We start from the raw sequence: 13,295 nt of genomic DNA on the forward strand, positions 1-13,295 counted from the left end.
AAAAACTCAGAAAGGTGACTTCTGTGTGCCAAGGGAAATCATTACAGTGAGCAGAGACATGAGATTCTAAGAAAAAAGTCCTCCTCATTATCCACAGCACCACTTCAACTGAACTCCTCTTCACACACTTACCCTTCCTCTCTTGCACAACATTCTTGCACTTCCAATGAAACACTTTCTTACTAGAAGGAAAACAGCAGTGAGCAGCAGTGTGACCCTTGAGCCCCTTCACACTGATAGACACTTCCTCTCTACTTCCAAAATGGGAGGCAGGACCTGGTATTGTTTCCACTAATCATGATGACACATCTTGTGCATTGAACAAGAAGACCAAACCAGAAAAGCAATAAAGGGATATAAGTTATTTGTCAGAAAAGTAAGAAACATAGGAAAAAAAGGCTACTCAGTTTTCCTTCTCCGTAAATGAGTGGGCTAAAATGCTTTTACAACTCTTCCCGCATTCCCTTACAATTCATTTCTACGGACACTTCTAAAAAAAACGAGTTCAGTGTTCTGTAACTTTATTCATCAAACTGAGTCTCAAAAACAGTGTCTAAATGACACCTTGTCCACAAGACAATTTTATTTGGGTCAGCAATTTTCAAATTTTATACCAGTGTTCACACCGCCCAGATAACTTCTACATGTTTTCTGCACCTGTAGTTTGAGAGCCACCACACTAGTAGAAGCAAGGTATAGGCTGTGCAGGACATACCCTGCAAAGAGCGGAAAGGGTGGATAAGAGAGCAACCCAAAGTGAAGTGAAATTAAAGGTATGAGAAAGTTCAATTAAGAGTGACAGAATAAAATGTCAGCAGATCTATGGAGCCTACAAGAGGAAAGGAAGTCTATGGCTGGAAAAACTTGCTCAGGCTATTCTCAACAAAACACTGCTGAAGAGATCCAGTGTCTTCCAGCTATCTTCTTTTGACTCCATGAGTCATCACCCTCTCCAGCCCAACACCTCCCTAGCAATACCCTCGACACCCTATTCTCTGTGCTTTACGAAGTCCAGAGATAGGAAAATGCCAAATATTTCATCCATGTATGGCTGCCACAGAGTTCAAAACCTACACCCTTTCAAAACAAGCTTTTCCACTCATTCTTACTGCCTTGAATTTGCTGCCCTGATGCCGTCCTCATCTTGGCATCAAAAAGTCAGAAAAATCCAGAGGTGTCACAGGCAGGTTTTGTTCTAAAGACAACATGCGAGAACCCCTTGTTGAAGCAATTCAGCCACCTGCTTTTCTTTGATCATGCCCAGTTTCGTTGTTCAAAGACCTGCAAGGAATATGAGTCATGTCTGTGTGAGGATACCTAGTCACAGGGCTTTCATCCTCCCTTTAATTAACATAACTTAAAAATGTAATTTTATAATTTACATATATTACCTTGTTTTAGGCTACTCTTCTTAGACCAGATATTTAATTCCATGGACAAAATCTCCAAATGAATTTGAGGCAGAAAGCTGCAATACACATTCACTGAAAAACACTAGTTCTCATTCAGATTTTTTTGCTGGACAGGATGAAGCCCAGCTTCAAAGTCAACATCTCTGTGAGATACTCAGTTATTGATAAGACTGCCTGTAAATCTTGTGAATGCTAGAAATCATGCTGCCTCTGAGCACTTGGGAGGAGCAATTTATTCACTGACCTAAAATTTTACGTGTAATACTGAACAACTTTTTCAAAGTTGCATCCCCCAACTGCACAAACATGATCAGTTCACAAGGCTGCTGAAAGCAGCAGTTCTGCCATCTGTCTGCCTATTTCCACCTCACATTTGTGCAGGAACATATGTTTGTGAAGCCATGCCATGATCCAGAAAGAATCAAACTCTGTAACTGATCAGGGAAAAATATAAAATTATTGTTAGATCATTTCCTGATCTATACAACTATGCATGCTGACACAAGCATGGGAAAAAACAGGAATTACATTACTAATTTTAATGAGAGGGCCACTTTCGATGCAGCAACTTTTCACCAGGTTTAGTGACTAAATAGGAAGAACACATACGAATTTCAGAAAAATTCACATAATTTTACTTAGTTTGCAATTGTGTTGTTGTTAAAATAAGAAGCAGAAGGAAAAAAGTGATCTACTGCTTACTAAGAGGAACCAAAGTGCTTACTGGGAAACATTTAAGTGCTGAGATCTTCGTCCCTGCCTCAGTTTCCTCCACTAATAAAACAGATGGTAGAACTGATCAGTTCAACAAAACTTCCTGCAACACAGATAAAAAAACCATAACACAAAGGTAACATTGTTACAGAGACACATATAGAATTAAACTCTCTTACAGCAATGCAAGAGTGAAACAGCACAAAGCTGATTTGCAACCTGTAGTGGTCTGGGATGGAGAATGGACACAAGACTGCACAGCAAATTGGCTACTCAGAGCAGCAGTTGCTAAACAGTTGGTATCTACAAAAGGACAGATGTCGATTTGCAAAAGACCTGGGTAAAGAAACAGTGGAGTTTCCCTGCCCTCCTTTCATTACTGGTACTCTGATGAAATCACATAGGAGTTATGAAGAGCACACAGGGAAGACTTGCTGGGGTGGCAGGTTAAGTAGGAATCCACAGAGCTGGGTTGTCATGACAGCAGCTGAAAGTATGCAAGAGATGTATAGATCCTGGGTGTCAGAACAGCAAGGACTACAAGTAAGATTATTAATACATTACATTTTTAAACAGCAAGAAGCATACACTACATTTCATTAATGAAACACAGACTGCACGATAACTGTTTGCATTGGTGAAGGTGCATGAGGGTCCAGGACATATACAAAAAACTAGTATTTATTAAGTACTGAGAAAGCACAGGTTCTCACAAACTTGACAGTCATGCTATACGCAAGACGAAAAAAGTGACATGCACTCTGGTGGACCAATACAGTCAAGTCTCAGCTGGAGCTTGGAAACTCACCACATGAGCTCCATTCCATTTAAAAGCAAAGTAAAACAGCGGAAAGTCAATTTCCCCCTTACATTAACTCTGCAATCAAACCGACTGGGATCATGCAGCAACTCAGTAACTCATCTCGGCTAAAAGGAAGTAACTTCCTGTCAGAAAGAAGTTACTCCCTGAAGTGTCTGAGCTCTACTTGCAGCAGCATGCTGGCTCTCCGGCACAGGCAGGCTGCAGGTTCTGACATGCTGGGCAACACCATCCTGGCAGGTCACTTCTGAAGGTGATGGGGCACAGGGTTCAAGACAAACACTGAACAAGAGTGGCCAAGGATGGGACTAAAACAGGCCTTTGTTGGACACTCTTGCAAGGAAGCTTGAGGGAGCTTAGAGGGAGGACAGGAGTAACAGGTGTTTATGTGATCTGTTCAAAACTCTGTGAATTTAATGTGGTGGATTACTCGAGGACTTGGGATGTCTAACACTGGGTGATCTTCAGGAGTCATTATAAAGCAAGAACTCTGCATGATCTGAGACCAAAGTAGGTTTACAAGTGCCTGGCACAGGGAATGTACAGGCACACTAGTGTTCAGAAACCCGGGACTCGCACAACAGGGCTCTTACACTGGGTACTCACCATCCAGCACTGGTGAAGGAGAGGCCCGCACTCATGTAGAACACATGGACAGCGAGAGACTGCCTAGTGAAGGGGTCCCAGTAAGGACTATTGGTGAAACTTGCGGGGCGTGAGCTACTCAGGCGCTGCTGAACACAGCCCACGAGCGGGGAAAGGGCACTGCCCACGGAGCGCGGCGGCCGGAGTTGGACGCAGAAACTGGCACAAAGGCGGCCGCTCGGAGAAGGGCGCTGCCAGAGGTGTGAGGGATCACGGGGAAGATGCCACCAGCGAGCCCCGTGCTCGACGAGCCAAGAGGGGCCGAGGAGGGGTCACCAAGATGCGGGCGAGCCCGGCAAGAGAGCAGAGCGGCTCCCGGGAAGCGGGGGCGCCCGCGGGCCGGGCCCAGGGCCAGGCATGGGGCCAGGCGAGGACAGCGGCCGGGCGACGGCAGTGGGGAAGGTGCCGGGCGGGAGGCGGTAGCCGGCAGGGAGGGAAGGCAGGGAGGGAGGCAGGGAGGGAGGCAGGGAGGGAGGCAGGGAGGGAGGGCGCCCGGCCGGGGGGGAGCCGGGCGGGACGGGCGCGCACGAGGCGCCCACGCGGGCGGTCGCGGCGATACTCACTATGGGTCATTGGTGAAGCGGGGACTCCGCGGGGGCTGGTATCCGTACAGGTGACAGTAAAGCACATCGAAGCAAAAGCAGCACATCTCGGCCGACACCACCATCTTCCTGCAGCCGGGCCCGCCGGAGCCAGGGGAGCCGAGCAGCGAGGAGGCCGGCGGGGAGACGCCAGCGGGGCCCCCGCCGCAGCTGGGCGGCAGCGGCGGGGACAGGGTGCAGCCGGCGGCGCCCCCCGCCAGACCCCCGAGGCCGTTCAGGCGGGGGCCCCCCGGCGGGGGAAGCGCCCCCGGCTCTCCCCCCGCCGCCGCCGCCCCGCCGCAGTGGGAGCCGCCGCCACCAGAGCCAGCCGAGCCTGAGGGAGGGGAGCTGGAGAGTTTCTGCTTCTTCACCCCGCAACAACCCGCCGCCATCTTGGAGCCGTCTCCCCCCACGCAGCGCTTCCGACCCATGGCGGGGGGGCCGGCCGGCCGGCCGGGGGACGTGCGGCGGCCCGCTCCGCCTCCTGCCGCGCCCGCTTCGCCTGCACGGGGAGGGGGCGGGAGAGGGGAGGATGAGTGAGGAGCAGGAGAGAGGAGAATCGGCGGGGAAAGGGAGGAGAAGAGATAGGGAGAGCTGCGTTAGAGCGACCCGGTGAGCAGCCCCGGCGGCCAGAGCCGAGCCTGAGAGGGCAGCGCGCCCCCAGGTGTGGCGGCCTTTCCCCTCCCCTACACACGCCGAGCCGCCCCTCTCGCCTTCCCCCCGCGCTTTATCTCCTCCTTCTGCCAAGGAAGTGGAGCAACTCCACCTGGCGTGCTAAAAAAAAAAAAAAAAAAAAAAAAAAAAAGAAATAAACCCACAAACCCGAGCTCTGCAGGCGCCGCACGGCAGGAGCAGAGCCCTTGAGATGGTTAAAAACACCCCTCTAAATAATTCAAGTGACCTGAAATGCCTTCCTTTGGGAAAGAGAAGGGGAGGGCTGTGTTGGAGCCGCCAGGCTGGGAGCCTGGAGAGAGTGCTTAGATGCAGCTATTAAGTATGCAGTCGTGATGGCTGTAAGCCATGGGCTTTATATGCATATATCTATATTTATATATATCTAGATCTATATATATCTAGATCTGTGTGTGTGTGTATCTCTCTTTTTAATTACAGCTTTGGCAATTACTTCATAACCAGTAAATAGCAGCTCGGAGTGTAGACCCACAGCTGCAGAGCCAGCAGCCATGACTCGGTGAGACCACGGCCCTGGGTGCTGGCAGCCCGGGAGGAACCTCAAGGGAAGTGAAATCCAGAGGAAAAAGGATATGAGTTCCTGTTGTTCTCCAGACACCAAAAATTAAGCTTATTAAGGAGGGGAAATATGTTTTATATTAGTGTTTTACATTAGCCTCGCATATAGAGATATCTATATGGATGGAGAGACTTAGATACAGCCATAAAGTACTTCAAAATCTGTATGTATATTTAGAAAATAAGACCTCACCCATCAGTGTTACGCAGCCATCTCTGGTATGGGATGTAACAGCTGTTTAACATAGAATAGCAACACTACAGTATCAAGGAAGACAAGGGGGTGAGGACTGCCACACAGAGTTAAAACAAAATCACAGATTTAGAGGGACAGCCTTACACAAGCTGAAATGCAATATACAGAAAGATTTCAGTCTCAAACTAGAGACTCAGTTTTACATTTCTTGACAGAAATGGTTTCTCCAACATTGTCATTATATGAATTTTGACTGCATCTTAAATGATGGATTTGAAGAGAAAATCCCCAATTACTAGATCTCTAATACTAATGAGTTAAAAGGCCCTTTGAAGGTTTCTGTCCAAATACTGGCCTAAACTCCTCTTGCTTTGACTGTGAATCATCGTCTGAAGTAAAACAGCTGCAGGGAATAATAGCAAACAGAAAGAAGAATTAGATGGTGTGAAGCAGTCTTTTCCATTTTTAAATGTAATGTTTACATTTGGAGCTGGTGAATACTTGAGGAGTATCACCTTCCCAAACAACTTTCAAGTTTCTTTCAAAACAAAGGCATTGTTTTCCACTTAGGGATTCATTTGTTTAAAATCAGTTAGCAGTGGCACTTTCTGTTGCTTTTGCGAAAATAGTTTCTCCAGGTATTGAATTCTGTCTTTTTCTCATTTTTTTAACATCCTGTATCAGTTAACACCAATATTTATAATAATATTCAGTAATTGCAACAGCTTACGATGCAGACAGAAGTATTAATTTTTCACTCCACTGGGACAAATACTTGGATTGTTCATTGTAAGGCTCAAAGCTAGGACTGATACTCTTATGCAATATGAAGACTACTGATAATGAATAGTGATAACTTTTTGATTAAATATTGTATCACAATGATCCCTGAATGAAAGGGCAAACTAAGTATATTACTTAATCATTAAAAACACCATACTTTTTCCACTTCTGCTGATGTTCTTTGCTGTATTTGCTTATAGTTGTGCTCTTATTTTACCTCAGTGTGTGTAATGCATACCAAATCTCTATGTCAAGACAATAACAAATATACAAACATAACTGTGGAAACTAGTGGAATCAGGAAGACAGAGTTGTATTATCAAATATCTTGAAGTGGAGAGAACTGCAGACTCACAAAACGCTCTTCATAGCACAGTGGAAATTTTCCATTTATATTTGAAGGAGCATTTATTCTTTGGCTAACGGTTTTGGTTAACTGCAACGTGTTTCACTGGTCCTTTGCTTCAGTTAAGTATTAAGGACTTTTACATTTCTTACTACAAGAAACCCTTAATGTGTTCAGTTCCTTAAAGTACTTCTATAGTCTGCTAACTTCAGCAGATTCTTTCCTGTTTGTTGATGACAGTGCTGTGCCTCATATACAGTCAAATGTCCCAAGTGAACTCTGGATGAAAAACAAACTCTTTAGCAGTGCCAACAGAATCAGAATGGTCGTGCAATTAGGTCAATGCAATTTAGGAGTGATGTGGCTCTCCTTTAGGACTTCAGCTGTTCAGCACTATTGCTCACCTCCTGTTCTAAAGCCTCAGTGATTTCAGAAAAGTCACTTGTTACAAGTAACAGATTAAAATTACTGTTTCAATTAAAAAAGCGCAGCTTATTATTCTTGAAAAGAGCTGTAAATTATTGTAAGAAACAGAATTATTTGCAAAAGGATATTTCTCAGTGATCTGAACCTGCTCTAAAGGATTGCCATTCTTAAACAAAATAATCAGAATTATTAGTATGTGGAGGAAATTATATCCTGACAGACACAATCTAATTCCTTTTGAATCTGAGGTAAAATTTGCACTGACTGTAGTAGAAGTCAGATTGTTGTCAAGTGGGCCAAAAGATCATTTATGTTTCCCCATTATGTTTCCTACAATCTAATTAGAAGACAAATCAACCAGAACAAGGAAACAAGGAGCCAAAATTTGGCTCCATCAGTAAGTAGGAGTGATATAATCCTTGCCTTATTAGTAGAAATTCTTTTAATAGGTACTGGAACAGTTAAAGGGATTTAAAAGGGTACTTAAAAGAGCACATTTTGGCTGTTTGGCTTCATGTGCACTTCTGCAGGAGTAGTAATGTTGGTTTAAGCAGCTCTACCTCAGCTAATCTCTTTCCTGCCCCACCCATTCTGTTGCATCCATGCAGCTGTTTGTGCAGATGTGAGGCAGAAGATAAAATTTAAAAACACTATTTTCCCTCAGAGAACTGTGTCAGAGGACTGCACAAAAATCTGTGTTGGCTTCTTGGAATGGCTACACAAAATTGAGAATTAATGGCCTTGGGCAGCTTAAACACTGCTGGTGAAAAATTAGAAGATGCAGCCTAAAGCAGCATTTCACATATTTATGGGGAAACTCGGAAATCACAGAAACATTTGAATTTTAAATAATAGGTGAAGAAAACCAATCAAGGAAAGATAAAGTGCCTTGAATGAGAAGTAAATTAATTTATGCTTGGGACTGTAGAAAAGTCAGAGCCACACAATGAAGGAAAGGGAAACAGACAATCCTCTTTTCAAAATATAGAATATTCCACTTTCTGAGAACTGAAGGAAATATAGTACTACAAATAATTATGTAAAAAACAAACAAAACAAAAAAAACCAAAAAACCCCTTCAAAATTTGGATGATGCAAGTAGCTAGCATGTCTATGGAGTCATTGATTAGTATTCTAGAGAAAAGTCTGTACATCTTCCAAAATTCAAAGGTTAAATTCTATCTTTCTATCTTCCCATCATAATGAGCTTTTTTGGATGGGCCTGGCATAAAACTGGAAGATTTACATCCTGAAAATTCTTCTGGTCTGAGGAGTTCCCACCCATTGTAGAGCCAGTCTAGGCAGCTCTTCCCTTGCTCTGCAGCCTGCAAGGCATCAAGGGTGTAGCTGGAAAGAAAGTGGGTTTGCACGTTATCTAGCTTTTGGTGTTAAGAAATTCCACCTCCATTCCTCTAATGTCCGGTTCTTAGCTCAGGTTCATGTTCCCTTGCTCTGGTATTTTATACTGTTCAGATAGCACTGAAGCTGTCATCTCTCTGGTCCTTTCAGAGAAATGAGATATACTGTTCTTTTCTCCAGAGACTGAAGAATTTTTTTCTTTAATCTTTGTGAGCAGTGAAAACTCAACAAATCCTTCTGCTGCCCTTTACCATTCTCAGTTCTATAAAAGAATCTGTGAATCTTAAGATGGCCAAGGACTACTTCCACTGTTCCAGGTGGAAACATCTAGTCAATTGATATTGAATGGGTTTAGTTTCTCCAAATGTAATATTTTGGCTATTGTTTTGAAAGAGTGTTCATTACTAGACTATTGCAGCTTCTAAAAATATTCAAGCAGGGCGCTCAAGTATTTTTCCATCTTTGGTATTGTAATACATTGCTATTTATCAACTGTACTTTTTTTTCCTTTCTCCCTGTAAGTATCAGCATTCTTAATACTCAAAGCTTAAATTACTTACCCTTATATCTTCAAGTACTTCTGATCTGTACATGTCACCCTAAATGATATGTTGATCCTCCTTTCTGTGACTGGTTTGATAAAATCACCACTTATGTCACTTCGTTGCACTCCTCTCTTTATCTGTGCAAAAAGCTGACAAATGCCAGTGTTTTGGCATAAAGGTGCTGGTCCTTAAGCACCATGAACTGCTAAAATCACTAAATACATTATCTTAAAAGAGACTTGATATAAATTAGATGTTAGTTAAGAGCAGGTGTTATCCTCTGTGGACAGAAAGCCAGCAGGGCTTCTGAAAGACCCTTGTAATTGCAGTTGTTCCTATCCTCACTGGCATTTCATGAGGGCAGCCCCAATGTGGCTTATGCTCAGTCTCACCCTCACCTCTGTCTGCTTTAACATATTCAGTTGTGCAAACTCTTCTTTTCTTTCAAGTGGGTAGGAAAAACCAAACAACTCATGAGCACAAAATCCTAACTCTTGTATCTTTATGGCTTTAGAGGGGACTAGCAATCTTGAACCTCAACTTCTGCAAGTTTCTGAATAAAATTGGATCTGTTGGAACTGGTAGAATTCAGTGCCTCACTTATTCATAGCTACATTTTCATTAGTTTTATTGCTTCCTTTCTGTAGAATTCATGTTCCCTAACTTATTTTCTCATGTACTTTCTATTGTAAAAGTCAGTTCTCTTTTCAGACCCATATAAATCAAATTACTCTAATGAGGTGAATAGAATTTTACAGTTACAGAACGATGAGTTCAAACCCAGGCCTTTTAAACCAGTAGGTCCCCTTGTAAATTGATTAATGATTTGTAAATTTCTAGGTCTCCTGAGCTATCCTCTGTTTTCAAGGAAAGTGATATCTTTATATATCAATATCCATCCCCACAAAACTTCATGTCTTCCAATTTTTCTTATCTCCCACATTTGTATTCTCACTATAGGGAAGGGCCCTCAGGCTGCCTGCTGGTGGTGATAATTTCTGTCATAGTTGCTTAATGTATAAACACATTGCATTAATTTTTAATAAAAAGCAGCTGATAAATGTGCAAGCTTCAAGAGTGTTACTTGTACACTCTTCCTTTCATTCACTAATTCTGTTATTCCTTCTTCACATTATCCATTTAACTCAGTCTGCCATTACAGCAAGTAAAAGTAAACATTTTATTTTTAATGTGATCATTATTTAAATAAAATATAACATATTTTAGAAGATTAAAATAAATAGTATTTCTTCAACTATGAAAGAAGTCATAGCATGTAGGAAGCACTGTTGCTTATGTTTCTTGCTAACCATTATAAAAGGTGAAGTTACAGTTTTTAACATTTGGAAATTGATCATCAAGACTTGTAGCTGAGCTTTGATTTGCATGTTTGTTTTTCTCAGTGGTTTCTTAATGGTTAATATTATGATAATATACTGACCACCAGAGACTGCACAATGATAACATATTTTGATTTAAATACCATACATATGATTTGAGGAAATTATTATTTCCATTCTTAATACTAAAAACATATCCTTGTTACTTCAAATGAAAAAAAAAATAACATCTCTCCTTGTGTATTTTAAAGTAAATCTATAAGTATTTTGATCTACATGCTCCAATTATAAATTAGATTCTTGGTTTACTACCATCTCCCTTTAAACAGCATCTCAATAATAATTAATTTGTTTTGATTAGCATTTCTAAAGAGCATTTCAAGGTTGGAAGTATCCCTATTACACAGCTGTGGAGAATCCTAACACAGCATGTCAGATCTAAGGCACTGAAATATTTCAGGGCTATCTGTTCATGGGGTAGGTTCTTCCAGCTAATGCTCAGTTTAGATTAGGGATATAGAAGAAATTTGAAAGTAATTTAATAAAAAATCCTATGTGTTTAACTTTAAAAAAAAAAAAAATCATATAAGAGTTTGAATTCTCTGTTTTTCTATTGCCTACTTTGTAGTTGTTTTCACAGGTCAAAGTCCAGCTATCCAGTGTAATCACATTTAGATTCTGCCATGACCTGTAAGTCTCACTTCTACGTTTTCTATTGCAATAGAACAGCTGCCTGAAAACTGTTGTGGAATAGTGAAATATGTCTTTCATTGAATTATCATTTAAAAATATATATTGGATATGGCTTGTCTTGTTATGTTAAATCCATGTTGTTTAATCATGTATGCTTATAGCATGTATCTACTTTTTAAAATACTAGTTTATGATAATCTCATTGCATTTTAAATGGAAGGCTCACAGTTTATCAAATCTACTTCTGTTTCTAGAGGTACCCTTACTCTAAAACTAGTTCTCTTTCTAGGTAAATCAGAACTGAAAGTTATCAAAGAAAAATATTACATTTGTCCACTGGTGAACAATTACCGAGAATTACATGTCCAGAGTAAAAAATGGATATAATTTTATTTTATGAGTCCACTAGTTAATAGTGAATTAGAATAAAGCTCCTGTGGGAGCACATTTGACATTCACATCAATAACAGATGAATTCATTAGGATCCCCCACTTATGAAAGAAATGGCAAATGAATTCATAATTATTAAGCATTTAAAAGTAACATTCCCCCAAAAGATAAAACTCTGCATTAAGTACCCAGCTGTGGTTTGGCTGCAGGGCTTTAAAGAACATGAAATGAAGTGGTACCACAAATTATGTTGTCATTTGCCACATTGTTTAACTACTTGGTTGCCAAAATAATGAAGATTTGAAGGCTAGTTATTGCCTTTGCATTAATTCTGAAAGTTTGAGATTAATCTTGCTTCCAAAGCAGAGTATTAGATACATGGTGCATGAAAAGATTATGCTGGGTCTGTGTATAAAGAGGAGGATTCCAGCACATATGACTACTGACATGTACTCATATTGCAAGTGACTGTGAGCATGTAATTTGAAATATATATTAGAGTTGAATTTTATTGGGGTTTTTTCATTGATAAATATGTGGTTTTGTATATGACAAATACCACTCAGGACAGTTATTTTGCTAGAAGTAACATTCTCAAATACATGCCAATCTGTCACATGAGCATACAGCTTACAGCCAGGCAGGAAACAGCTCTTCCATGAATCTAACTTCTGCCCTGTGATGACACTAATAGCACAGGGTCCCAAATGTTGCCTTGTCTGCCAGGTAGAGAGGGAAATAAGAGATGCTGAGAACAAAGTCACTTGCTTTGAGAAGAGGGATAAATAAAATCCTTTTCTTGGTACTACCTGTTCCAAGAACATAAACTGAAAAGAGACGAGAAGTAGACCAAATTAAGACTGTTCTAAGTGCTGTCAGCACCAAAGAGATGCAAAATTATTGTGTCCCCAGATCTTACATAGATCTAAATAACATTGATGGAGTGAAGAAGATACTTATCTTCTGCATAAATACTGACCCCATGGGTAGCTCTCCTTGGTTATGCAATGAGTAGAGAAATAATGCCATGTGAGATATATTATCATTATTATAATGCAATATTCCTTTTCCCAGTATAGAGGTAAGGAGATGTATGAAAAACTTTGTGTACATGCAGATTTTAAAGTAACATTGCTCCCACATATTTCCAAGCTCTCTCCTCCTTAGCAGCAATCAAGACTTTAACACAATTGTGTTGCCATTGACTGTTATCATGCTGATCAGGAGAGGAAAAAAGCCACATCAGATGTACTCATATTTTACTTCACTCAGGGGTCTAAAGCTGCAGTCTGCCATCAGGTGGACTTCATGAGAGACCTAGGCTGTGGGTTGAGAAAAAGTGATGTAAAACCAAGAAGCGCAGAGCAAGGGAGGAAGTAGAAAGGGAAGGGTTTCAGGATTGTGGAGGGACATGCTGCATAGTCATGACAATGGTCATGAAGTCTAGAAATACATTAACCAAAACAGAATTCTGTAAAACAATCGTATGCTTTTTTAGTCCAATTATTTTGTTGTTAGTACAAGGGAAAAACTTAATCAAAATATCAGAAAAGCCATTTTTACCATAGTAAGCTTGTGGAAAAATGTGAGCAATTATTTGAGAAACTGTTAAATGAAGATAAAATTATGTCTTTCTGCTTTGGAACAAGAATTACAAGATGAGCTTTAGAAATGTCATAGCTACCAATGGAAAAATATGATTTATGCACTGCTGAATTACATCGCTTTTAATTTTAAAAGTCTTGGTGCTGTCTGATTTAACTTCTGATTTGATCTGTGTGGATAGATTTTGG

At 41.1% G+C, this 13,295-nt stretch overlaps 1 protein-coding gene across 3 annotated transcripts in view; it reads right to left on the bottom strand.

Moving 5' to 3' along the window:
- AMMECR1 (AMMECR nuclear protein 1) overlaps positions 1-13,295 on the bottom strand; it is a 100,604-nt gene that overhangs the window by 73,356 nt on the left and 13,953 nt on the right. The window contains exon 2 of one of the 3 annotated variants that reach the window (XM_088062851.1): positions 4,155-4,674. In XM_088062851.1, the coding sequence (XP_087918977.1) occupies positions 4,155-4,674 (520 nt within the window). Of the gene's footprint in view, positions 1-4,154; positions 4,713-13,295 lie in introns of those variants that run through there. The other 2 variants (XM_014258794.2, XM_088062852.1) reach the window with 2 other exon arrangements.

Source organism: Pseudopodoces humilis, chromosome 15 (genome assembly GCF_049639895.1).
Source record: "Pseudopodoces humilis isolate 2021_Gansu_Grassland_sample_001 chromosome 15, ASM4963989v1, whole genome shotgun sequence".
NCBI lineage: Eukaryota > Metazoa > Chordata > Aves > Passeriformes > Paridae > Pseudopodoces > Pseudopodoces humilis.